Consider the following 27,065-nt stretch of genomic DNA (forward strand, 5'->3'; position numbering starts at 1 on the left):
GGCAGGCTGGCAGACACCAGGGTGGGAGCTGGTCAAACCACACCAAGTGGCTTGAGTTTTATCCCAAGAGCTGTGGAGAGCTGTACGTACGGACCCTTATGCTCTTTTCTGTACACTATTCGCAGTCTGTACATACTTTAATTATTACTTGTGTCTCTCTGTATCATATGTATTGGTAACTTGGTTTCCTGAACTGGGCCTCTTCATCTTGCTTTTGTATAGCACAGAGGTTTTTCAGCAAGTATTTATCTCAAAATAGTTATTTCTCCACTTTGGAACAGGTAGCTTTCCCAAACACTTGTTTCAGTTGCAGTCGTTTAGAGCTTGAAATGCATTGTCCCGGTTTCATAAACAATGGGTTTTCAGGCTGGTGTGGAAACCTTCCAGAACCCACAGTGCTCCTGAGCTGTCATGCTTAGTAGCTCAGAACGGAGGATTCCCACAAAAGGGCAAAGAGGAGAGAATTTCCATTGCCTTTCTTGGTTGAAAGAGGACTGTTGGCAAATATGATCCTTACCCTTTTCCTCCCAACCTGATGTGTAACTCTCCCTCACCTTCTACTGCACATTTCTCTTGCAGCTCCCAGCGAGGAGGCACTAAGAAGACCACGTGGTCAGGGGCCCCATGAGGTGGGTTGAGGGCTAGGGAGCTCTTGTCTTACTGGCCTCTGGAGAGTCTGACATGGCAGGTCATGGAGGGACCACCACCTTGCTTGTTGTCAATGTACTATTTCCCTTTGGTCTTTCTAGGATTGCTTTGCATTTCATTTCTTTCTAAGAAATAGCTCTTTCTTTTCTCTTCTAAACACTTACCAAAAAGAAAAAAATTTGCATTGGTTTACCTCAGTGGATATGTTTTCTGAGAACATTCAGTCTAGTTGTTGGGTCATTCTTTCACTCCCAATGCTTTTTACTTCCACTCAGGATACTTTAAGATGACTTCTTAGATTCTACAGTCTGCAAAAACAGAATAGTCGATCTGAGGTCACATTCCTCAAACTTGAATCACACATCCTCTTGGAGGAAGTGATCTTTGTAAGTGATATCTTAACCGTAGGAAACCATGCTAACAAAAAATATAGCATGTTTCAAGAAGAAGACACAAAGTAATATGGCAAAATCTATTATAACAATTATCAAAGAATTCTTTGCAATTTTGTTCCGGCCATCTTTGTTCTGATAAGGCTGTCATCTTCTTAAGGCATGCAACCGTTTTTGTTTTTGTTTTGATCTGTAAGTACCTCGCATACTGGCAGAGTCCATGTTTGTGGTGTGGTGCTAACCCATAGTTACCGTCAGTGTCTGTGAGAAGAGGTGGAATGAAGCAATGAGTAAAAAACAAAGCATGGGCATAATTATTAATCACCGAGAGCACATGTGATTAATGCCATCATTTTTACTTTCCTACTGATAAAAAATTTGCAATAATATATAGGCCTGTGGATATTGGAAGAGCAAGTTTTAACTTTGGTTTTTCCACATTATTGTTTAATCGTACTAAAGGTTAATTAAATAATTATTTCTCAGTTTCTTTATTGCTCAGAACTTTTATAAGTAAATGAAAAGATCATCATTTTACCCTCAGTTACTGCAGTTTTAATCCAGCTCAGAGTTGTGAAATTGTTTCCTCTTGTGTTTCCTTTCCAGAAAGCACGAGGCCATTCTCTTGTTTCAGCCAGTGAGTGCAACTTCAGAGCTGGGAGAGAGTGATTGCAAGGTATTCAGTTATCTGGTTTATTCTACATTGTCCATCCATGCTTGCTTTCAGTTTAACTTTCTACAGGCATCAAGGGTATATTTGGGGACTCTGACCTGTGGGACTGCAGACACACAGCTTTGAAGCTGAAAAATCTCAAGGGTATTAGCTAATCCAGTTTTGAATTTAGCACCATGGGGCTTCTGCCATAGCCACCGAGATGCCGCTGGCCATGCTTCCTACAAGATGGTGTTTCCCTATGGTCAGTGATGGGCGGTGAGTCTGGCTCTACCTTGTAATGCCTATGTGAAGTTAGGCAAAATGCCTACCCTCCCTCAAGCTCTTTCCTCATCTTCGAAATGGAGACTCTAATTGGGTAGCCTGATGGGTTTCCAATTCCAAACAGTGCTCACCGTCACCGCCACCACCACCAAAAAATATATGAGGCTGCATTCTACCATTATTGTTATTAGTGGTATTAGTAATCTCGTTTAGTGCTGATAATAAAGTTATATAAAAATTCTTTAATGACTTTAGGTCATCTTTGAACAGACCCGAAGCCAGAAAAAAAAATCAGCCAACCTAATCAAGTGACAAATTAACACAAAGACATTCTTTATTTGATGTTAGCAGTTAATTTGCTACATGGTTATCCATTTTTCTAATAAATCCTGGACAATTTGAAGTTCTGTGCCCACCCATTTAAAAGATTTGCCAACCTCAAGCACTGTGACCCGACTGACCCCTATCCCTTATACATCATTATCCAGTTTCTCTTATGGGCCGGAAAGGAAGGAGTACATCTGGCCTGAATGTCCCTAATCTCTTCACAGAAGGCATCTTGTAAAATAGGCCACTGTCTTTCAATCAAATCTTTCCTTTAACTTGTTGAGAAGTTCTTTCTCTTGCCAGAGAAAGCCTTTCCTCTTAGGAGAGTAAGGAGCTATTTCAGGGTCATTTGGGTTCCCCTCAGAGGTCTTTCTAAATATAACCGCAGATCCTAGAAAACAGCCTGCTTTTTGTTAGTTAACTTCAACTTAAGAGCCAGTGCATTAAGAGCTTTGATTATCCACGCTCCAAAAATGCCTTCCTCTGATCTCCCATCATTTGACAAGAATCTCGATTCTTGTCGAATCTCAGGGATTAAACACTGTTTTCTCTAATGGACTTCCATTTCCACGAGAGCTGCTCGCCTTACACATTTTATTTGTGGGCCTGAAATATAGAGCATTTTCTAGTTAAGGGGCATTAAGATTTAACTCAAGAATCTATATATTGGCTTGGCCCAAAAGTTCCTTCCGGTTTCCCGTACCAACTTCCCGAAAATTATGGGAAAACCCGAACGAACTTTTGGGCCAACCCAGTATTTCAGAATAGGGCTCAGATGTTTCTGTAGTGGAGTCACACAGTCTTCTCAAGTTTCTAGAAAGCATTGCATTATATGCTGTTTTTGTATGTGGCAGATTGCTTCAATCTTACTATGAGGATATTTCTCTGCCTTTAAAAAGAAATTTCACCTGGGATTTGCAGTCTGCTCTCTGCCAAATCCCTGACCCCAGCATTCAGTTATCTTCATTTGTATACCCCAAGCGGCTCTCAAAAGTAATCTGTTTTCAGTGAAACTTTCTTCCCCACCCCCGTCTCTTGTCTTCTACTCACAACTGATTCCTTCTCCTGGAATCAATATTTTAATTAAAGACATCCACTGTTGACATCGTAACTCAAGCCAGAAATCTCCATCCTGACATTGCTTCACCCTCTGCATTCAGTTCACACTGGATTCTGGATTTAAGATGACATAGGAAATTCCCCAAACGGTGACTGGCGCTAGGCGAGGTCAAATATTAATTGCCAGCTGTCACAGATGTTAATTGTAAATATCTTTCCCATCTTCCTCTCCTGTGTCTCCCATGTCACTCCCTTAGTTTTGGTCCTCATCAGCTCTGTGCCAGTCTGTTGCTGGAGCTAACTAGTAGAGCTCTCTTCCAACAGACTGTCTCCACTCTAGGTACCCTGCTCCCCAGTTTATAATGAGATTTCCCACTCAGTGACTTCTATGGGCCCTTGTAACCTTGAGAATAGACCCAAACACTTTGCTGTGGACCTCCACGATCAGCCCTGTGCGCCCCTCCAGCGCACTGCCTACCTTCCCCTGCTTCGCCATTTATGCTTCATTAGGACTGAATTTCTTGGGATGTACTAACAACATCGTGTTTTTTCAGGCACCCACGCCTTTGCGCCTGCTTTTCTGACTTCCGAGAACGCCCTTGCTCAATTTTTCTTGATATATTCCAGTACATCCTTCAAGGTCACCTCAATTTCCATCTCCTCTGAGAAACCCTCTCTGATTCCCCCATGTGTACTGGACTCCCACGGTTCTTCAGTTGTATCTCTGATCATGCTGTATTTAACTTTCCACTTATACATCTGACCCTCCCTCCTATGGACACTAAGCTCGAGGGTAAGATTCAGATCTTATTATTTTTATATCTACAACATCTGTTAGATGCCTTGCACATAGGAACACACAGTGGATGTTCTGATTTCTTTAAGTGAGTGGATCTCTGACCCTGTAATAAAAAGGAAGATGGTATTTGTAAAAAGTAATCTCATGGTGTGCTTATTCCCTAAGTACAAGCATTTTTCTCAACAATAATGTTTTGCTTTTCTATTTTGCTTTTAGTATCCATGCGTTAAGGAAGAGCTGCCAAAACCAATTTGCAGCCCCTTTCCCTCTTCTACTGCTGTCAGTACTAAAATGGTGGCTACATATTTTTGGAACTTATAACTGTGTATCATTTCCACCTAGGAAGTAGATTTAGTCAATATCCTCATCAATTTGGGTGAAGATAGTAGTTACTTGTATGACGTTTGAATTGGGGATTCAAAATTTACATTACCCCAACCCATTTTCAGGCTTCTCATGTGCCCTTGGAAGGGTGATTCAGATTTCCAGAGTTGTTCTTTCCACTTATCAGAAAGACAAGCAATGAGAACAGCATCAATAACCGTCTGCTGGGACAGGAGCCCTAATCCAAAGCAACAAGGCCACAGTTAACACAATTAGCAATGAACTGCATTTTGAAGAGCTAGGGAAACATAATGGGATTCATTTTTAATTCCAACCAATTCTGAGCAAGAAAGCAAAAGCCTTGTCTCTCTGGAGTGGCTTTGACATCAAGGGTTACCTACTGCAGGCCTGTCAGAACTTTTAACAGCTGTCTCCGCTGTGAAAATAGACTTAGGTTGTAAGGTGATTGCAGAACTGAGGAAATGATGACTTTGTCTCTCATATGAACTTTGGCTCGCAAAGATGAGGTTAATTTCCGCGTACGCTGTTCGCTTTATTTTTTAAGTCAATTTTAATAGCAGTCTGCCTGTGCCCTGAAAAAATGTCCAAGGGCAGTAAGAAAGAGTTGATATAAATATGTGTAACGGTGTATATCTTAGCGCTCTCTAGGCCAGTAGTCAACAAAATACTTTGCAATCAACCTAATTAATCCTTTATTTTTCTTTTTTGCTATCCTGCCTTGCATTTACTGTGTGTATTTTCTGAATTCCAAAAGCAATGTACATATTCACTACAGTACGCTGGAAAATACAGAACTCCCAAGGAAGAAAAAAAGCTTCCCTATTCCCAAGGAAGAAAAAAAGCTTCCCTATGAGGCCATTACCCCAAAAGAACCATTGTCAGCTTCTTGGTTGATATTAGCCTCCAAGTTAGAGTTTCCACCAAGCAAGCGTACATACTTTTCAAATTCTTATTAAGAAAAATTTTGCATACACGAGAGAACGAATGATACAGTGAGTTCTCATATACTCACTACGTAAGTTTACAGATTACCAAGATTTCGCCATCATTGGTTTGTCCATCTCTTTTTTCTCTTTCCCTTCCTCTTTTCTTTTGGAAGTATCAGCTAACTACTTTGTAACGGAAAGGGGAATCCTGATATACTGAGGGCTGTGGAAGGCAAGTATTTGCCTGCCAATTTCATACACCTTCACCCACCTTTTACTTAGGAAGCAAAAAGTATGGTTTTACATTTAGTATTATATTGTACTTGGGGGAATAAGTAGCCTTAAAGCTCAGGCCTATCACATGCTAGATGGGTATTGATTTTTCCTCTTAAATCAATGTTTCCCTAGAGCATAGTTTTATTTATTCATAAAGCCAAGATGATGTCTTACAGGGGTTATGGCAGTGTAAATCTGTGATGCAGGCCTAATACGAAGAGCTTTTGTAAGACTCAAAAATCAATGATGCTAGAGGGTTACTTCATAAGCTTGAGAAAGTGCATTTGCTGTGCTTCCAAATGTAAAGGGAGAATTTCAGCCTGTAGTTAAGTTTCATTCCTCTGTTTTCCAGGCCACCTTTCAAATGGACCTAAATGAAGTACAGTTGACCCTTGAATAACACAGGTTTGAACTGTGCAGGTTCACTTATACATGGTTTTTTTCCAACAGTAGATTCTATATTATGGTACTAAATGATCCGTGGTTGATTGAATCCATGGAAGCAGAACTCTGGGTACAGAGCAACTATGGTTACAGAGGGCCCACTGTTAATTATACGCAGATTTTCGACTGCATGGAGGGTTGGTAGCCCTGGCCCACATTGTTCAAGGGTCAATTGTATAGCATCAGACTGGATGGAACCAAGCTTCAGCAGTGATCCTTTCTTGATACCGAATCTGTCAACTTACTCTCAAAAGCTATGCTGGCCCTGTTGATCATAACACTGTAATTTTGCCTCATGGTACAGAATATATACATTCTAAAAGTATTCACTTTTTGTCAATATATGTGTGTGTGTTTTCTATTTTCTTTTAAAAGTTTTTAACATATGAAAATTACTATTAGAATTTTTTAACTTAAAGAAAATATGTCTCAGGTAGTTTCCCCAACCATAACTGATTTTTCTAATGGTTAAAAATGCATCTAATGGCTAGAATGTCACCACCTGGAATTTTAAATATCAATTTTCTGTTAGCTGTATGATCTTAGCAAGGTAGAATTTGGTTGGGGAGTCAGATGATCTAGACACTAGTTTCATTATTTACTCCTGGCTTCTGTGCGACCCAAGGTGAGTTCCTGAACTCACAAAAACTCCTGTTTTTGTGTATATCATTTTGATTTTTTCATTTAAGTAAAGGTGAGTGAGGGTGTGTGAAATTGGCGGGCATTCATCTGACTTCCAAAGTTTTCTGTATTATCAGGACTCTTTTTTTTTTTTTCCTTTTGAAAGTAACTAGTTGATATTAAAAAAAAAAAAGAGGGAGGGAGGAAATGAAAGAGCAAAAAAGGGGGCAGATGAAGTGAGGATTATTTCTTCGTGAAGAACAAAGTTTCTTTCAGTTTTTTTTTTAATATTTATTTGTTTGGTTGCGCCGGGTCTTAGTTGCAGCAGGTGGGCTCCTTAGTTGCGGCACTCGGGCTCCTCAGCCATGGCCCACAAACTCTTAGTTGCGGCATGCATGTGGGATCTAGTTCCCTGACCAGGAATCGAACCCGGACCCCCTGCACTGGGAGCACAGAGTCTTAACCACTGTGCCACCAGGGAAGTACCTCTTCCAGTTTTAAAGGTCCACAATTTTCTGTGAAAAGAAACGATTTCAGACGATTAGCTCAGCTACCAGGAGTCACAATTTCCTTAGAAACTTTGGAACCATCGAGGACACACGTTGAGTTTAGCGTCCGGGATCTCCAGCACCTACTACAGAGAGCAGCTGGGGGCTCCGGCCAGGCCTGTGGCTCCCTGGGGACCCCAGTCCCTCACCAGAGGTTTGGGAGGAGACACTACGATACTGTCCCTTTGGGTCGCAGCTGTTTCCCCTCTCGGGGCAGCAGCGATGAGAGCCTCGTCAGAGGAGGGCTCTAGGAACTAGAAGGGAAGGATAAGCACCGTTCCCTGAGGCAGCTGTTCACTGCTGGTCGCACTTGCCTCCCTTTTCCTCACAGCTGCAGACATTGCAGCAACCTGGTGACATGTCAGTGTTTCAGGGGTTTCCCATTAAGCCCCAGGAACACTGCTGTTCATTTCATGAATGGATGTCTTACCTGGCAAAAATGAGAAGGTTCTGAGTGTGGCTTATTGGAGCTGTGGGCTGAGATTTCGGCTTCAGCAGGAACCTGAGTTGCCTGGTGTGCGAGGCACACCAGAGGAGCTGTCTGAAGGGGACTTGGCTGTTTGGAATCTAACCATTATATTAAGGTTATCTGTTATGTTTCCTAAACAGCTTTAGCTGCATCCTTCAAAGTCTTCTTAACATTCCTCCCATATGCTTGGCTTTATATTCTTTAATACGACCGTTTTGTTCTATCTTTTTAAATGATTTAATTGTGCACCGCTCCAGGAAGCTGATTAGGAAAGGAAAATGTTCTTTGACCCTGCATTTGGTTCCTTTAGAGGCCCCCCTTGGCTCACCAAATCAACCCTGGTCATCAGTGGAGCGACCTGTGTCACAACTAGATGGCCCTACATCCAAATAGTTACCACTTGATAATTTTGAATGGTGAGCTTCTGAGATCAACCATAGTTTCTCCTAATTTTGCTGTCACTGGATTGTGTTGGGGCCCTTCCTTCTCTGGGTGTACCTCACTCATCTCTGCAGGCTTGGGGCAAGATATTCTGATGGCTGTCTCTGATGGTTTTAACTATGAAGCATCACAAAATGGTGGGGAAAAATAAATAAATAAGACTTTTCCTATAACATCATGTAGGGGAAGAACCAACAAGTGGAGGATTCTGTGAAAATGAGTACTACTTCCTATGGGACAGCCAGAAAATGTAGAAACTCAGAAGTGGCAAACCAAGGTTTGCCATTTCATGACCATGATCATTTGCCATTGCCCGGCAAATGCCCCAAAGCACAAAGGTGTGCTGTCCAGTATTAGTATCTAAAATTTATTTCTCCACATTTGAATACATGTAGTGTACAAAATGTGTATATACAGTTACAGGTATTGTTAGGCAATACAGGTACATTTGCAGAGGACAAGGGAAGTTTACTTTTTAGTTGAGTGTATTCTCGAGTGTCTGCTAAACAGAGATCTTCTGTTTACTTTAACTGGAGACAAGTTTGCCTCCCAGGTGTATAAGAGTGTGATGTGGACTGCAAATAGCAACTCAGAATCGCAGCAAACTGGTGACCATGGGATGAGGCGTGCTTTTATAGACACCTGAGGCGCTGTTAGCTGAACTGTTGTGAGCCACAGAATTGAATTACTGTTGACTGATTTCAAATTGCTTTGTTTTTTTTAATCCCTTTATATAATCTAATAAATATTCTTATATTTGAAAATGTGCCTCAAACACACATAGAAAAGTGGTGAAAACCCCTGAATTATGAGACTGGATCACAGCTCTCTGATTTGCCATCTAACACCCTTTTCCCATCAAAGACAGTTTTTATAGGTTGAAAGAATAGAGGATGGTTCCTTCTTGTCATTCCCACCTGAACTTAAGTGTTCCCTCCTCCAAAAGGGCTTCCCCAGGCAGCCATGGCTCAGGAATCCCTCACAGCACTCTGTCACTCCTTTCTCCTTTACCTTTTTAATTTACTTTCCCTGTCTGATACCCTAGTGTGAATTGGTCTTTCATCAGTCTTCACCTACAGGGAGGTCAGCTGAGACTTCATCTGTTTCATTCGCCTTGTATCCTCAGTGCCTAGAGCAGTGCCCAGCCTTGAAGAAGCACTCAAAGGTTCTTCCCACTTGCCTGCTTTCTTCCGTGGATCTTCCCCTCTTCCCATCTCTGAGGCCATTTCATCATCACTGCCTGGAATCAGGCCCTCCTGTCTCCTCTCCTTGCTAAGGGGTCCATGGCACTTTACACTCTGCATTTCTGTCATTAACCAGCGGTTCCTTCCTGGTGGTGGCACCCGATTGGCAGGCACGACGGCAACGCACCGACTGTTACCGTGATAGGCATTTGAGGCAAGTGGCTCCTATCAAATTTTCCAGCCACAAGACAGCTATATATAAAATAGATAAACAGCAAGGACTTACTGTATAGCACAGGGAACTATATTCAGTATCTCATAATAACCTATAGCAGAAAAGAATCTGGAAAAGAATATATATATGTATATGTATAAGTGAATCACTTTGCTGTACACCTGAACCTAACACAACACTGTAAATAAACTATACTCCAATTAAGTAAAAAATCCCAATGGTGGAGGGAACGGGGAGCTTCCAGGTTGAGCTGAAAAGCTCCTGGGTGCAGGATTCTCAAAGACCTCACCTAACATATCTTTTCATCTGGCTGTTAATATGTATCCTTTATCATATCCTTTAACGTACCTTTTAATAAATTGGTAAATGTAAAAAAAAAAAAGATTCTGAAAGAGAAACAGATACAAGTTTTAAGACTTACCTATACACTGGTATTAACACTAAGGGTCAATTGGATAGAATGTTCTGCTTTGATGGTAGACTCAAGGAATGGCCTGTTGTGGCTTCCGTTTTTTAAGGAGCTATAAAATTCCTTTAATTTACCACAGTGAATACCTCTTTCAGAAGGAAGGCTTTCTTTTTTCAGAAACACTGCACCTCTCATTTCCCAGCTCCAGCCCAGAGGCCTGAGAGTCTGATCTTGTTATGTCTGGGAATATGGTTACTAGATTTTCTACTAATGGCTATATTTTACATGATAATGAATCAGTCTTTTCTACAAATCTGCTTCATTTATGCAAAACAGACATAAATTGAAATGGGTATGAATCATACTATTCTTTCAGGGAGCAGAGAAGCTGCTGTAGAGCCTGAATACAATTTTATGGGCCCTCATGTCAAGTTAACCAAAGAAATGTTGGTTCTGTGGTCATCAAAGATAAGTTTATTGGACAGTTTCAGGGAAACAGAAAACAGCTCTTGAATTCCAGGCCTTTGCTACTTACTTCCTAATTTAGGAAGGTCAACTCATTTTCGACCATCTTTTATACTTTGAAGTAATAACCTCTTGTACATTAGTGGCCTGAAAGCATTAATGACATTACTGCCCACTGATTTTCGGTAATATGAAAAAGGTATTCCAAATTGGTTCTGGCTATCAACAAGGAAAAGGCAGAAAATTAAATTAGCAGGAGGGTATAGCAAAAGCCTTTTGTAATGCTGTAGAGTCTCTCAAAATCTAATCCTTGAGAGAAATTTATTTTGTTCTGGAAAGAATAGGTTTCTCTCCCAAGACATGCTAAAAGAACGTTCATTTATAAGAGATGGATTATAGCCTATGAATGGAATAGTGGGAATTCTCAATTCTTACTTTAATTTTGCCATCAACTTGCTGTGATTTACCTAAAAAAAAAAAAAAAAAAAATCAACCTGTAAGAAAAACATTCTGATACTGCTGTGTCCTTTGACTTATTAAATAGAGTTAACTCTACAGATTAATTTGAAGATAAAGTCCATGGAATTCTGAATTTCTATTTTTTTCAGAGTTCCATGTTTTCAGATTTCATGTCATACTACTTTGCCTTACATTTGTTCTTCCTGGGTGAGCTCATCCATTCCGAGGACTTTATTTGTCGTCGAACTCAGGGCTTGGCAAACTATGACCTGCAGTCAAATACATTCTGGCACCTGTTTTCATGAATAGTTTTATTGGAACATAGGCACACTCATTCTGTGCTATCTTGTGGCTGCTTTTCTGCTGCAATGGCAGAGGTGAGGAGCTGGGATAGATCGTCAGGCCTGCAAAGCCTAAAATATTTATTCTCTGGCCCATTACAGAAAATGTTTGCATATCCTGATTTGCTCACTACTTTCAGCCTTTCTCCTAAGATCTTAATTCCTAAGTGTAACTGCCCACCAGATTTCCTTACCTCCATGCCCCACATCCACCTTAAAATTGACATTTACCAAACTAAATTCTTTCTGTGTTTATTTTCCACCCTTATCAATTCCTCCTTCTAGTTTCCTATCCCAGTTAATGGCACCACCATATGCCCAAGGTGCTTCCCTCCTTTATATTTCTCATGCCTGATCTGTCACCAAGGCCCGTCCATCAACCGTCCAAAAATACATGAACGCCTTGAAGACAGTGATCTAGGTAGGCTTTTAAGTAGCCAGTACTTTATCATTTCTGGTATTCTCAAGCCCCAACTGCATCCGATCAGAAATTCCTTTTAACAGTCCCTTAGAAGTTGCCATAAAGTATATTCAATGAGAAATAACTATTAGTGTGTCTTCATCAAATAAGCCATGGAGACATTGGTCCATGTCTTAACTTCAGATACTGCCTCACAAGTAAGAATTTAGGAATGCTAGGAAGTCAGAATACTATAAAATTTGTGCTTTTTTTTATAAAATACACTGAAAGAGCATGACTGTTTGATTTATTGAGTTGTCGTTTTAAAGCTATTCATCATGGATGTTTTAAAATTAAATCTCTGTTCTGTATGCGGGCCTCATTGGCCAGGGCACGAGGTGCTAAAATTCCAACATTAGATTATCATTTCTGCTGGTTCAGCCAAAGAACATGTTCAGATAACAAATGGATTTCCATCTTTTTCAGTATTACTTGAACATTCTTGTAAAGCTCATGATATTATTAACTCTGCATCATCTTTTATGAATTTAAAATTATGCTATCATAACTGATGAAAAACAGAGTAAAAATAAATAAACCTTGAAATACAAAAGGATTAGTGGGGATAATAAATACCCACTCAGTGTCTTAGCATTTTTGATCTTGGCATTTGTTCTATCCAGTAAATATTTTCACAGTACTTTAATTTAAGTTCCTCTCTTTGAAAAATTATGCAGGAGCAGCCTTTGTTTTCAAGGTCAACAGAGATGTTTATAGCATTTAAGTCAGAAGCAGAGGTCATAAATTAATTCAGATCCTCTGAGCAAAGACATTAGCCTTTGTGCAGCATAAGGATTTGGGCTTGTTTATACAAAATAATCCCAAGAATAATAGCTCCCCATGCTCAACAGGGATCTTAAAGATTAATATTTTTCTTTGGTTAATGATTATGGAATACATTAGTAATCTTCTCTAAATGCTTCCTAAAATTTTAATTGTCTGTAGACTCTTAAAGCTGTATTTTTATCAGACATGTAAAGAAATAATGTAGCTCAATTACTGCCAAATTAAGGATGATTTTACGTTATGATTTGGGAAAAAATGCCATCCACATAAGACTTCAAAATAGCTGAGATACTTACGGAAAAAAAGTAAGTGGTTAAGGACGTCAAGCTAAAATATTGTCCCAGTGCCCTGTTGGCCATGTCACCTCTTGCAACGGAGATGGCTGCTGCTGCCACTGTTGCTATGTCACTGGTCCATCTGCTGGTGGTACTGGTGCCCTCAGCAGACCTCCCGCCTAAGCCGGAGGCTGGCACATAAAGTCTCACTACAAAGCCTCAAATAAAGATCACTTTCAAGTCTTTAGTGAATAGGTTTTAGCAGGTTGATAGTCCCATCCAGTGATCTTTTTCTAAGAACTAGACAGTTTGGGGCAGAACGAAGAGAGACTTCTGTTAGAAGTGTAGTTCTAATGGAGATTCTGTAGCCTTAGATGAGCCCATTAACCCCTCTCCATATTTAAACTGGGAATAATAATCCCTATTTTGTAAAAGTTGTAAAGGATGGGAATGATGCTTGCAAAGCACCTGACAGGTGGTAGATGCTTAGGAAACTGTGGTGTCGTGCGTGGTTGTTGATGTTAAAATAATACTAATAGTCAGCGCCGTATTTGAGGCATCACGCTCGTTAATTATTCAACATCTCCATTCAGTTTTCTGATGTCGTCCTTGTCACTCACAGGTGCTCCAGTTAGCCGAGTGAAAGAAGTGTAATCTCAATCTTGATAAGTAAATGGCTCTTCTCTGATACTGTGTTTCTAGCATATGAGATCATGACTTTGTGTCATGGAGAATAATGTGCAAAAGTCACTGTGCAGCCATTCATAACGGCATGTTTTTTAAACAATGAAAATTTGGAAGCTACTTGCCTTTAACAATGAGGAAGTGACTAAGGATATGAAAGTATACAATATTTTATAATTTTAAAATGACACATGCCGGCTGTTTTGGAACATGGAAATGCATATTTGACATAATAACTGAAAATGGTACATAACAGTATTTCTTCGCTGGTGGCAACTTGGTAAATGTTTCTATAAAATTAAAGATCAAGGAAACTTCAGAATATAATAAATAGGGTTTTAATGTTCATTGGTTTCTTCGCTTTCCACAAAATTGTTTAACTTGATAAAAATTGTTATGACCTATTTGTCTTAAAAATGTAATAACTTTCATTTACTCATTCTAATGTGACAGTGCATTCAGTGTTCCTAATGACAAGCTTGAAGATGAGCTTTTGGAATATAATTCTTTTTGTAAATTAGGCCTCTTGAGCTGTTTTTATTTTCTTCCTAGGTTGCCAAAATCTTGTGTATGTGTGATAAGCCAGAGAAGGTGGGAAGTTTGAACCAAAGATTTAGATTTTTAATTAATCCCACACCAATAGAGAAATGTGTAAGTCAATGTATCATTCTATAGAAATTTATGTGGCACTTTGGGACCTGATGTTTTAAAAAAGCTTAAGTCATTTTTAAAGAGCATCTGACAGTGATTTATATAAATTAGGGCCTCTCTGGGTCTCATTTTTCTACTTCCTCTTATCGCATCTAACAGGACTCTAATAAGGCAGGGCTCGTTTTACAAGAGAGCGGTGCCTCCAGGCGCTGTGGATGATACTGAACTTGGGCATGTGATACAGTTGGCATCACAGTTCCTTACCCAGAGACAGCTAACGGATCGACACAGAAATATATGCTACATAAGAAATAATGCTGCATTAAGTCTATATACTTTAAAAAGTATATAGACTTTATTTCAAAAAAAGAAAAATGTGAGACAAATAAGTTACAATCCTTTAGAGAAAGAAAGAGTGGAGGAAGGAGACGGACAACTAAAGTGCACTTTGACACTCTTCTCTACTTGCTGAATTCCAAAGACTGATAACTCTTGGAGGCGTGAAGGCGTGGGTTTGTGTTTCGTTTGTAATGAGCCCATGTTCTACTGTGTTTCACCCGCTTATCAACAAGAGTGTGAGGCCACGATTGTGAGATTAACTCACTGGCTGATTGACTCAGTCACCTACTTTTCTCCTTTCATTGCCTCATTGGGTTTCTCTACGTCAAGATTGCTGGTTTCTCTGTGTTATATCTGTCTATCTGTCTTGTCTATCTGTCTTCCTGCCTGGAAGGAAGCCTGCCTTAAATGCAAATGTCTTTACTACTGATTAATTAATTTATGGGCAAAGATGAGAAAAAGCCATGTGGGTGCCATGCCTTTTCATTTCAGGACTCAACATGGATCTTCTCTCTCATGTTTTAGGACATTTTATGACAACTGCACTTATGAAGGGGCCAGCTCAACTCGTGTCTTGAGAACTGCAGGGTAGTACTGGGAACTCAGATCCCTGCGATTTGGGATATGTGAATCCCAAAACTGAATTTCAAAAAGGGTCTTCTTCTCCAGCAATATTCTCATCACTGTTCCTGTGAATGTTTACATCTAAGTTTGTCTCCTTAGATAAATTCTAACATTTTGGTAGAGGAATGAGGTAGACTAATTTATGTGATTAAATTCTCATTCATCTGATAGAAGATTAAATGCTTCATTGAAAAATGCCAAAGGGTATTTTTTACTTGGAGTTTCAATTTGAATGGAAACACTATCATTCTAGTTGGAGCTTTGAGGAGTAACAATGAAACACGTTCTTAATTTCTAAAGTAAATGATTAAGCTGTATTAATTTTAAGGAAGTCTTCCATAGTTTTGTTTTTACAGGAAAAATATTCGCAAATTTATTTTTGCTTTTATCGAGGTATAAAATAAAAATCCTGTGTTGGAAGTATCATGTGCATGTTGATGGCTGGTCCTATGTCAAATAGGATAACCTGGGGAGAGACCGGGAGGGCAGGGACCATCTCCATCCCCAGCTGCAACATAGGGTTTGCTGCACAGTAGGTGCTGAATAACTATTTATTGAATCTCCAAATGACTGATTAATTCCTGGGAGTCAGCAGTCTGGACGGTGGTACCAGCCCTGCCAGTGCTCAAGACCTCTCTAAGCCTTAGTTTCCCCATTTGTAAAATGGGCATGACAATGTTTGCTCTGCTGTTTTAACAGGAGACTGTGAGAGTCAAAGGAAAAATGTGTGACATCTTTGAAAACTGGAAAGGGCTTTATATAAGTAATCATTTCTAGAATTATTATTGTGTGGCTACGTACTGCTTATTGATACCATACACTAGTTAGCGCTTGCGTCCAGTTAGTATTCAATAAACTCAAACTTAAGTAAAAAAAAAAAAAAGATTGTGTTTAAACTATTAGGTATAAAATAAATAAGATACAAGGATGTAATGTACAGCACAGCAAATATAGCCAATATTTTATAATACTGTTAGAGTAGAATATAAAAATATCGAATCACCATTGTACATCTAAAACTATTATAATATTGTCGACTGTACTCAATTAAAAATAAATAAATAAAAAGACTTGGAAACAAAAAAAGTACTAAAACTAAAGTTGAAATTAGTGGTTTAATCACATGAATTGACCCCTAAAATTTTGTGAAACACTGTCTTTATTTTGACATAATTGTAAATCCTTTATGCATTTAATCTACTTTTGTTGTTTCATGGCGGGGTTGGGGGGGGGACACTCAAAACCATATACTAGACGACTGAACCACTATTTCTCAGCAACATTGCACATTAACAGCTTTTTAAATACATGTGAAGCTTTTTATGTAAGAGTGAGCAAAGGATAATGGAACCTATAAGATGAAGGTTTAAGATGTGTGGGTAACTGAAAACTTGGCTTATGGTAGATTGCCATTACTGCTTTGGAAATTAGATTCAGATATATATCATATAAAATTCACTGTTAGATATGCTGGACATTTAATGACAGGGTTTTGTTGAAATGAGATCTTGTTGGTTTTGATGAAGAAAATCAGTCAGTATATGCCTTATCTTTCATTCTCTCTTCTTGCTGCTCAACGTGCAATTAAATTGACTCTGCAGGATCACAGTGTGTCGCATATATTAATTTTATACTCAGCCTGTCTGTATTAACTTTATGCTAACACTGCTGATAAGTGACAACAAAAATGCGTTAATAACGTCATAACTATTAGCTGGAATCACAAGTATTGTAGTCCTGAGTTTTGTCTTATAATCTTCTCTATATATATCTTTAATTAGATGATGTATTCATAATTGAACCTTTCTGAGTTTATTTCTGCTATACATTGGGCACTGTGGTGAAGCACTCACCACGTAGCAAAGATTTATGTGACATGACCCAAAATTATGTCCAGGCAGGGAGATGGGACGCAATCTCACATCAATTTTGAAAGCCATCGAATCAATATATGTCAACTTACATATATGAATGATGCTGGAATCTTTGATGAAAACTATAATCATGACACCCCTCTGACCCTACCAAGTTCTGAAAAAAAATTAAGAGAGAGGATAAAATAATTGGCAGATAAGGTTCAACTATCATCATTATTACTAGTATAAGCCAGGTGGGAGGGTGGGGTTTATTTGTTGTACTGATGCGGAACCCCAGAGTTACGCACAAGCCACAGTAGCTGGGGCAGACCTGTGGGCCAAAAGGATCAGATTATGGCATGGAGGGTCAGAGGAAAATTCCCAGAGGGCTGCTTCATCCCTAAAGGAAGAAGGGAGGAACTACACCCAGGGTACCTAGTTTACCCTTCCCGGAATCACTCATTAAGTGAGTCACTCCACCTCCCTCCCCTTAAATGAAGAAGTAGAAAGAGCCAGAAGTGTTATCTGCTTGAATTGCTTGATCAGGGAAAAAGGGATTTAACCCCCAATACAGGACAGGTAAGGTAATATTTCATGTCAGATGAACTGGGCAGAAAGGACAGAAGGAAAAGAGCAAGTCTTACTAAGAAAGATGGTCAGGACTTAGAGATAAGGGGAGGAGAGGGTGGAACATTCCAGGCAAAAGTAGTGTCCGCAAAGGCAGGGGAAGGTGAGTTTGTTTTGGAAAGGAACTAGGCTGGCTGGTCAGATTACAGAGGTCTGGGAAGTCCCAACCACAGGAACTAGGGAGCTCCCTCCTTACCCAAGGAGCTTTCAGAGGTGGGATGCTTGAGTATTTCTTTCTGAACGTGTGGAAGAGAGGTGGGTTTTTTTTCTTTATTACATCCTAGTACATTGAACTCTGAGAATGTTTTCATGTATTTGCATGTTTCTCTCTATAATTTACCTTGGCTAATTACTTTTAACTATAGATTTTTAAGAATATATTGAAGTCGGTGACTAATAATCAGATTTCAATAGCACAGAGTCTGTAATTTTTTGCAGTTGTGTGACCTATGTAAGGACATGATGCAGAGAGAAATTATTCCCTCCCTTTCCGTGATAAAAATCTTGTCTCTGGTTACAGTAAAAGCTGCCTTTAACACATACTACTATAGTTAAAATAGACTTACTTTGTCTACAGATAGACAAAGACTTACTTTATAGCACAGGGAGCCCTACTCAATATTCTGTAATAACCTATATGGGAAAATAATCTGAAAAGGAATGAATATATCTATATAATTGAATCACTGTGCTGTACACCTGAAACTAACACAACATTGTAAATCAGCTATACTCCAATAAAAAAATTTTTTTTTAAAAGCTACCTTTAAAAAAGATTTAGGGGCTTTCCTGGTGGCGCAGTGGTTAAGAATCCGCCTGCCAAGGCAGGGGACACGGGTTCAAGCCCTGGTCCAGGAAGATCCCACATGCCGCGGAACAACTAAGCCCGTGAGCCACAACTACTGAGACCACGTGCCGCAACTACTGAAGCCCATGCACCTAGAGCCTGTGCTCCGCAATAAGAGAAGCCACTGCGGTGAGGAGCCTGTGCACCTTAACGAAGACCCAACACAGCCAAAAATAAAAATAAATAAGTAAATAAATAAAATTTATTTTAAAAAAAAAGATTTAGTTCTGAAATAGTTTTCAAAACCAAAGTTTGTGAATCTGGGTGGACCCAGTGGAATCCTGGCTCACGGAGCCATGCTCTGATACATTCAGGAGCCAGCAGCCCATTGGCATTTTTTTTTTTTTTTCTTTTTTTTTTTTGCGGTACGCGGGCCTCTCACTGTTGTGGCCTCTCCCGTTGCGGAGCGCAGGCTCAGCGGCCGTGGCTCACGGGCCCAGCCGCTCCGCGGCATGTGGGATCTTCCCGGAACGGGGCACGAACCCGTGTCCCCTGCATCGGCAGGCGGACTCTCAACAACTGCGCCACCAGGGAAGCCCAGCCCATTGATTTTTGAAGGCTTTTTCTGTTGTTTATGTGATTGTAGTATACATTTCTCCAAAATAACGTCCTTAGAAATGGGGCTTCAAAGAAAGGTAACAATCAATTACAAAATTGTTTATTACATAGATTTTGTTATTCCGTGCATTAAATTATGTTTGCTCCAAAACAACATTACTAAAAAGGAAAAAAATCTCTTTAGTGCTGTAAGACTCTAAGATGGGTGTATCCTGTACCCCGTAAAGCAGTTTTAACTCTTTGCTGATTGCTTTGGGTATGGAATGGTGGGAGGAGAGAAAATCCATTAGATATTTTCCCTGTCTTCAAGGAGTTTGGAATTTCACTGGGGACATGTGACAGGCATTTGCATAACAGGTGATAAATACAAAACAGTGTATGAATAAGCACCAGGATGTCTGCTTTTAGTCATTCATTGCCTGGTCTATTCAGAAGACTTACTGAACAGTTGGACCAATGTTAAAGATGTTGTGTTCCTTTGCCTGACACCCTGACAAATGCTACTGTCTTGACTTAGCACAGAGGTCATTGGTTCACCATATGACTAATATTCCTTCCACTAGCTAAAGCTTGGTAGTTTTTTAAGAGTTTGTTTTTTGGCTATCACTTATCCTTTTATCTTACTTCCCTCCTAGCTGTCATGTTTATTGAACTATGTGTATCTCTAGTGACACAGAAAGAAGAGAGAATTGAACACTTTATGACAAAAGGAAAGTTCTGAGGCTTCGTTATGCTGCTACAACTATGCAATAGGATGATCCGAGTGAATGGGCCTGACGGGAAATGCCCCGCCCCGGGGTCCATCATGTCTTCTGTAGGATGCCGTATACATTCCAGGCTGTGGTTTTATGTTTGTTTGTTTTCTTTTTTATTACTGCAGTGGGTTTATTTTATTTTATCTGTGTGGCTGTTTGGCTACTAAAGAGTTGCCTTGTTTTAACAGCGATTCTTGTGGACTAGATTGGATTAAATGAATCATGCCTTTTATTTTTAAAACAGCTTTATCAAATTATAATTCTCATATGATACAATTCACTCATTTAAAGTCTACAGTTTCAGTATATTCACAGAGTTTTGCAACCATCATCACAATCAGTTTTAGAACATTCTTACAAATCTAAAAGGAAATCCCTCACCCCTTAGCTGTCATCACCCCGTTCAATTTCCCCATCTCCTACACTGCCCCCAGCCCTAGGCAGCCACTGGTCTACTTTCTGCCTCTAATAAACCACTCTAATGAAGGAAGCAGTCAGTGGACATCAAGGTCCAGGTGATGGACTTATCTTTGATGATTGGAGCTGTTAGAGTTTACATTATCTGAAGGAAAAGTCTGACGTTCCTAAGTGTGACTGGTTAGAAGAATGAATCTCACCAGAAATAAAAACAAGCTGAAAATAGCCACAAATTCAGTGTGTGGAAAAGTACTTTTCAGCCAATGTCACCTGTGCGCATCCACCATTTGTAGTCAGCCCTGACCTACTCTCCTCCAACTCTTTACATGAGAGACGTTTAACAGAATAAAGTCAACATATACACACTACTCTATATAAAATAAATAATCAACAAGGACCTACTGTATAGCACAGGGAACTCTACTCAATACTCTGTAATAACCTATGTGGGAAAAGAATCTGAAAAAAAGAATAGACAAATGTATATGTATAATTGAATCACTTTGCTGTACACCTGAAACTAACACAACATTGTAAGTCAACTATACTCCAATATAAAATAACAATTTTTTAAAACATTAAATTGCTTACAGTTTTTATATTTTCGTAGCATTGTTCACTGAGCAAAATCCCATTTCGACATGCTATATGCAGGGATTTTCCTAGAATACGTCAAATGGCTCTTCCGTCAAGGAGCTCGCAGCATGGCAGAGGGGGATGGATGTGCATAAACAAGTAAGCGCAAAATAATGTCAAAATACTCTAGGGCCAGCACAGAGGGGACTCACGAGGACAGGTAGTTGTGTCTGGGACACTGGTGGAGAAAGGGATGTCAGAAACAGCTCGTAACAGAGATGACCCTGGAAATTAGCTAAGACACATTAGTAATGCTTGGGGAGTGGAGAAGGGAATTTAGGTAGAGGGAGCAGGGTGTTCAAAAGCATGGCTTTAGGAAGCATCCTAGAACTTGTGGACATGAGCAGATAAGGAAGTAGGGTATTGGTAGGAAAGGTAGTGAGGGAGGATGCTGAGGGCAGCGAGCCACTGCATGAAAGGTACTATGTGAGATGCTTAAGAGGTTGGACTTTACCCACTGCATTAGTTTTCCGTGGCTGCCGTAACAAAATACTGAGAAGCACGGGGTGACCTTGAACAACTGAGATTCATTGTCTCATAGTTCTGGAGGCTAGAATTCCAAATCCAAGTGTCTGCAGGGCCATGCCTCCTCCGAAACCTGTGGGGTCGGATTGTTCCTTGCCTCTTCCAGCTTCTGGTAGCCCCAGATGTTCCTTGGCTTGGGGCAGCATGATTGCAACCTCTGCCTCCATCTTTGCATGGTATTCTCCCTGTGTTTCTTCCCATCACCTTCCCTCTGTGCTTGTCTGTCTCTGGGTCCAACTTCCCCCTTTTTATAAGGACATCAGTCATATTGGATTAAGGTCCACCCTCATGACCTCATCTTAAGTAGATCACCTCTGTAACGATCCTGTTTCCACGTGAGGTCACATTCTGAGATACTGGGGCCAGGATTTCAACATATATGTTTTTAGGGGACAAAATCCAACCCATAACACCCACCAAGCATCAGGGTGTTACTGAAAGAGTTTAAGGGGAGTCAAGTTTATTATTTTTGCATTTCAGAAGGTTAGTTGGACAGCTGTGGAGGAGGAATACAAAGGAGACAAGAGTAGTCGGGCAAGAGGTCTTATGGCTTTTAGATAGCTGACCAAGTATGTGGGGTTCTGCTTTATCCTTCACTCACCAAAGTAAAAGAAAGAAGAAGTGAAGAAATTCACAAATCCACAGCAGCACTGAAAAGCCAGGAAGAAATGCCATCAACAGACAAGGATATCCAAGAATCCCAGAAGGTGTTAAGAGAAATGAATCTAAGTGGTGGTGAAACCCAACAGAACTGAGAAGTATACTCTCTTTTACAGTTACACAGACTGTGTATTAATACAACTTTGGTTTTAGGTCGATAAGGAGAGAGAGAATGAAACAAAAAGTGCACATGCTCTGTGACCCATCAATTCCATGTCTGGGAATCTGTCCCATCGATGTACTCACTCTTGTAGTGAGATATATATGCAACAGTAATCTTTGTAACATTGCTTCTAACTGAGGAAAGCCAAAAACAACCTAAATATTCATTGGCATGGAAATGTCTAAATATAGTATATTTATAATACCATTGAATGCTCTATAATTAAGAGAAATGAGATAACTCAATATTTACTTTCATGGAAAGTTCTCTAAAATACAGTAAATGAACACAAGGAAACAGTTGAACAATGCCTTGTGTAGGATACCATATACGTAACAAAGAAAGAAAAAAATACCTTTAGATTTTTGTATCTTTTAAGACCTTTTTTAAGCGTTTTTTGCTCACCTCGAACAGTGCTAACCTATAAGGGAGGAAGTGGGATGGGGGCGGTAAGGTGAAAAGGAATTTTCATTTTGTATGATGTATTTTTCTGTATTCTGTGAACCTTTTCAATAAGCATGTGTTACAATGAGCTGGAGATTTACTATAACAAAACTGTAAGGAGGTAGAATCCATGGGACTTGGCCAGCAGTTGAATGTGATGAACAGCAGGCTTTAAGGGGGAAAGTAGGAGACAGAATGGAAGGGATAAAGTGGGGGCCATGAATTCAAAACTCTCAGAAGTAAGAGGACAACATTTTTTTGTGTGTGTGTGGTACGCGGGCCTCTCACTGTTGCGGCCTCTCCCGTTGCGGAGCACAGGCTCCGGACGCACAGGCTCAGCGGCCGTGGCTCACGGGCCCGGCCGCTCCGCGGCATGTGGGATCTTCCCGGACCGGGGCACGAACCCGCGTCCCCTGCATCGGCAGGGGGACTCTCAACCACTGCGCCACCAGGGAAGCCCCGAGGACAGCATTTTAAAGCGGGAGCTGTTCTTTAATAAAACAAGCACACAAGGAAGACAGAAGGTGTGTATCTTATTGTAAAAGAGATCGAGGGGTTTTAGTTTGAGAAACAGAAGGATTTAAGCATCTTGAACTACAATTGGCAAAGCCCTTTGGCCTGAAAATGGAGAAACAGAGCATCATGAGAGGAGAGTCAGTGGCAGACATCAGTGTCGTCCCCAGAACTGCTTCTCCTGAAGAGTGTGTAAGGCCACCAGGAACGTATGCCTAAGTGATCTACAGATTGCAAATACAATAACAAACACCATCAGGGATGGCTACGTATCTGCGGAATGGGAAAGAAAGCTCTTTCCCACTTTGTTAACTCATTTATTCCTCTCATTTTCCCTTCCTTTCTCTCCTCCCTCCCTTACTGCTTGTCCTCATTTACACACGCACAGGCACACACACACATGCACCCCCTGATACAAATCTGCCAGCCTGAGAACAAAAAGTCGAAAGAATAGAAAATAATAGAATACAGTGACATCCAGATCAGATAAGTGCCTCCAACTGATAACGCAAAAGATTTTCTGCCAGAAACATCGTGTGAAAATTTCGTGGCCTACTTATCCTCAAAAATGTGACCAGGTAATACCAACATAGCAGAAAATTTGAAAAACAAGTGACAATCATATTTCCAACATCAGCTTTCATTGGCCTAGTGTTTAATGTTTATGAACAAAGTAATGCTTTCATAGGCATTATTTCATTTGAGTCTCACATGAACCCTTTGAAGGAGGTGGAGCTTCCATCTCTTTAGGGAACGGGACCCTGAGTTCCAGAAATGGACGTGGGAAGTAAAGTCAGGTCCCAGAGCCATCTCTGCTCACACCGCAGCTGTTTTATTTTCCACAGCACTCTGACGCCTGCTTGGTCTCAACAGAGTATCCTTGGTACCACGCGGATTTGTCTCTCAGGCTAAACCGTTCAGATGTTAGCCTTCAAAAACTTGTTTCATCAGCTGTCCTAACTTTAAAGCATCACAGAAGTTAGCAAACTGTATGCATCCATGTTATTTATTTATCAAGTGGAGTGGTCATTTGAGCAACAGCAAAAAACTGGGTAAATAAAGGGGATAGGTTGTGCCCTTTCATGGGGTCATCAACAATAGCTTACAAAATAAAAATGCGGAATGATTATTATTTCATCATTCGTGATGCTAGTATATTTGGGATGAAAAAAGTATGGGATACTATCACTAGCTGTGAGTAATGAAGGAAGGACCATGGAAATGGTCTTCTAATCCTAGCCAGGCTCTGAGGTATTTCTTGGTACCAGGGCTGCAAATACTGGCTATAGTTGTTCAAAGCAAGAAATAGCTGTTATTATCGCACTAATTCATTGCATGCAAACCCTGGCTTCTCCATATGGAGAGAGAACACAGAGAAATCGTTACTAAACACACTACCTGTGAGAAGTAGAAGGACAATAAGGAAATTGTTCACTGATATATGTTCCCTTTCTAGAGGTTTCCAGACACAACGTTACAAAACTGTAACCTTTCCCACAAAGACATCAAGAAGCTAAAATGCACCTGTGGGAGTGGGGATGTAAATTAGCACCTGAGATACATTGAGGGACACAACAGCTCCCCTGAGAGTTCCCTGGGTCTTCCAAGGACCATGCTCTTGGGCTGAGCCCTTTTCCAGCAACACAGAGACCTGGCGAATGGAAGAGCGAGTCTCTGCTGCTCATTCTGTGAGGTCTGAGGTTAGTTTTACTATAGCACACTTTTCTTATTTTCCCCTTCATTGTGGTTTTTTATACTTCTACTACTTCTTAACTACAGGATAGTTACCATGGCAACACCTGTTGATGGCAGACCAAAAACACGTACTTCTGCAGTGAGGAAGCTGCTACTATATTTCTCATTTCTCTCTCTCACAGTTAGATTTGGAGGGTGTTTTTGTTTCTTCTTTTATCTAGGCTTGTGGATGAAACCACTTATCTCCATTTGGGCAGATTGATATGGAAACTGCTCTCAGCTGTTTCCATTTTGTATGTGACGATACAGCCATGTTACCTCCTGAAGCCTTTGTTGTCTGGTGATTTTTACCAACTGTAATATTAGAAATCATGTCTTTGTCTAAGGGAGTTCAGAATCTTTAAAGCTTATTTGTCATTTCTGCTTTTCTTTTATTTCCTTCTTCTCTTTCCTCTTCCCACCTTACTTAACCAAGTAGATGGACTGACTTCTTTGACCAGACACCCAGACAAAGGGCCACAGTAACAAAGCCCAGATTTCACATCTCACTTAAAGTGCCATTAGCCTGGATATCAAAACAGCTAAGAAGATGAAACCTGGGTTATATATAATGCCGATTAGTTCTATGGTCAGGTTAAAGAAAATATATTCTAGATAGTAAATAAATTGAAGGGACTTCTTAAAAGATAACAGTATACTGAAGAGCAGTCATGTATGATCAGTTGCTAGTATCTTCATACAGAAACTTAGCTATATCATCAATAATCCATATTTAAACAGGCATTTTGGTATGCCTGCTCTGGATGTGGCATTGCAAGAGAATCTTTGGATGAGATTAAAAAAAAAACATAAAAGGCACCAACCCTGAAGCCAGATTATCTGATTAGGGAAGCACACACAGGTAGCATCCGTGAAACATGGTGAAGCCAGGGCCATAGATCTGGAAGTAATGAAAAGTGGCCACGTTCTGTTCCGTCCTCTACCTTGATGAGCTGTGTGATCACAGCTGGGCATTGGCTTCCTTGTTGCTAAAATTAATGAGCTGAAATATTGCAGAGTTTCTTTTAACTCTAAAATTACATTAATCCAACTCTGAAATATGCGCAAGTGCTGAACAGTAGGGCAGGGCAGACTTTTAAGGATGAATTCAAGGGAAAACATGAATTAACTAAGAGGAGCAAAGAAAATAAATATATAAATAATTATATAAATATATAAGTAATTCAATCTAAATAGATGTCCCAATAAAGCAAAAAAAAATTCCCTAGAAATTTTGGTCAAATTCTTAGGGAATCCTCTCAAAACTTTCCTCAAGATTAAAGAAATGATTGAAAGTTTTCTCTTTAATTCTGCTTTATGATCTTTAGGTAATTAGTCCCTCAGTCTTATTGACAAGAATGTTTAAAAATACAAATTCCTGGGCTTCCCTGGTGGCGCAGTGGTTGAGAGTCCGCCTGCCGATGCAGGGGATGCAGGTTCGTGCCCCGGTCTGGGAGGATCCCACGTGCCGCGTAGCGGCTGGGCCCGTGGGCCATGGCCGCTGAGCCTGTGCGTCCAGAGCCTGTGCTCCGGGAGAGGCCACGGCAGTGAGAGGCCCGCGTACAGCAAAAAAAAATATATATATATATATACATATATATATATATATATATATATATAAATTCCTTCTTTGAAGCTGTATTATGAATTATGTGAACCTGTTATTTCAATGTTTACTTGAATTCATATAATTAAGAAATAACTCCATTGTAACAGCTGGGTTGATATGTAAATTTTCTTGATATGAGATGTGTAAAGTGATGAGTGCTACCTTGCTCACCCTCATCTCTATTCCTTTTTTTAAATTTTTTAAAATGTTTTATTGAAGTATAATTGATTTACAACGTTGTGTAAATGCAGCAAAGAGAATCACAGCAAAGTGATTCAGTTTCATATATATATATATTCTTTTTCAGATTCTTTTCCCTTATAGGTTACTATAAAATACCTGAATATAGTTCCCTGTGCTATATGGTAGGTCCTTGTTGATTATCTATTTTATATCACCTCTATTCCTTTAACTTAGGACTGCAATATTAGAAAACGACCATTTTTTCATGTACTTGCTCTGTATTAATTTCCTAGGATTGCCATAATAAAGTACCACAGACTGGGTAGCTTAAACATCAGAAATTTAAGTGCCACAAGCTAGAAGTCCACGATCAGGGTGTCAGCAGGGCCATTTC

The 27,065-nt window shown here is 40.0% G+C and overlaps 1 protein-coding gene across 5 annotated transcripts in view; it reads left to right on the forward strand.

The window, feature by feature from the left end:
* Positions 1-27,065, forward strand: part of PAG1 (phosphoprotein membrane anchor with glycosphingolipid microdomains 1) — a 136,715-nt gene that overhangs the window by 43,096 nt on the left and 66,554 nt on the right. For 2 of the 5 annotated variants that reach the window (XM_029222895.1, XM_029222894.1), the window contains exons 2-3: positions 580-629; positions 1,647-1,716. In XM_029222895.1, coding sequence (XP_029078728.1) covers positions 625-629; positions 1,647-1,716 — 75 coding nt within the window. In that variant the 5' untranslated portion in view covers positions 580-624. Of the gene's footprint in view, positions 1-579; positions 630-1,534; positions 1,717-27,065 lie in introns of those variants that run through there. The other 3 variants (XM_029222896.1, XM_029222898.1, XM_029222897.1) reach the window with 2 other exon arrangements.

This window comes from Monodon monoceros, unplaced genomic scaffold (genome assembly GCF_005190385.1).
Source record: "Monodon monoceros isolate NGI ecotype Baffin Bay Population unplaced genomic scaffold, NGI_Narwhal_1 Super_Scaffold_14, whole genome shotgun sequence".
Lineage (NCBI taxonomy): Eukaryota > Metazoa > Chordata > Mammalia > Artiodactyla > Monodontidae > Monodon > Monodon monoceros.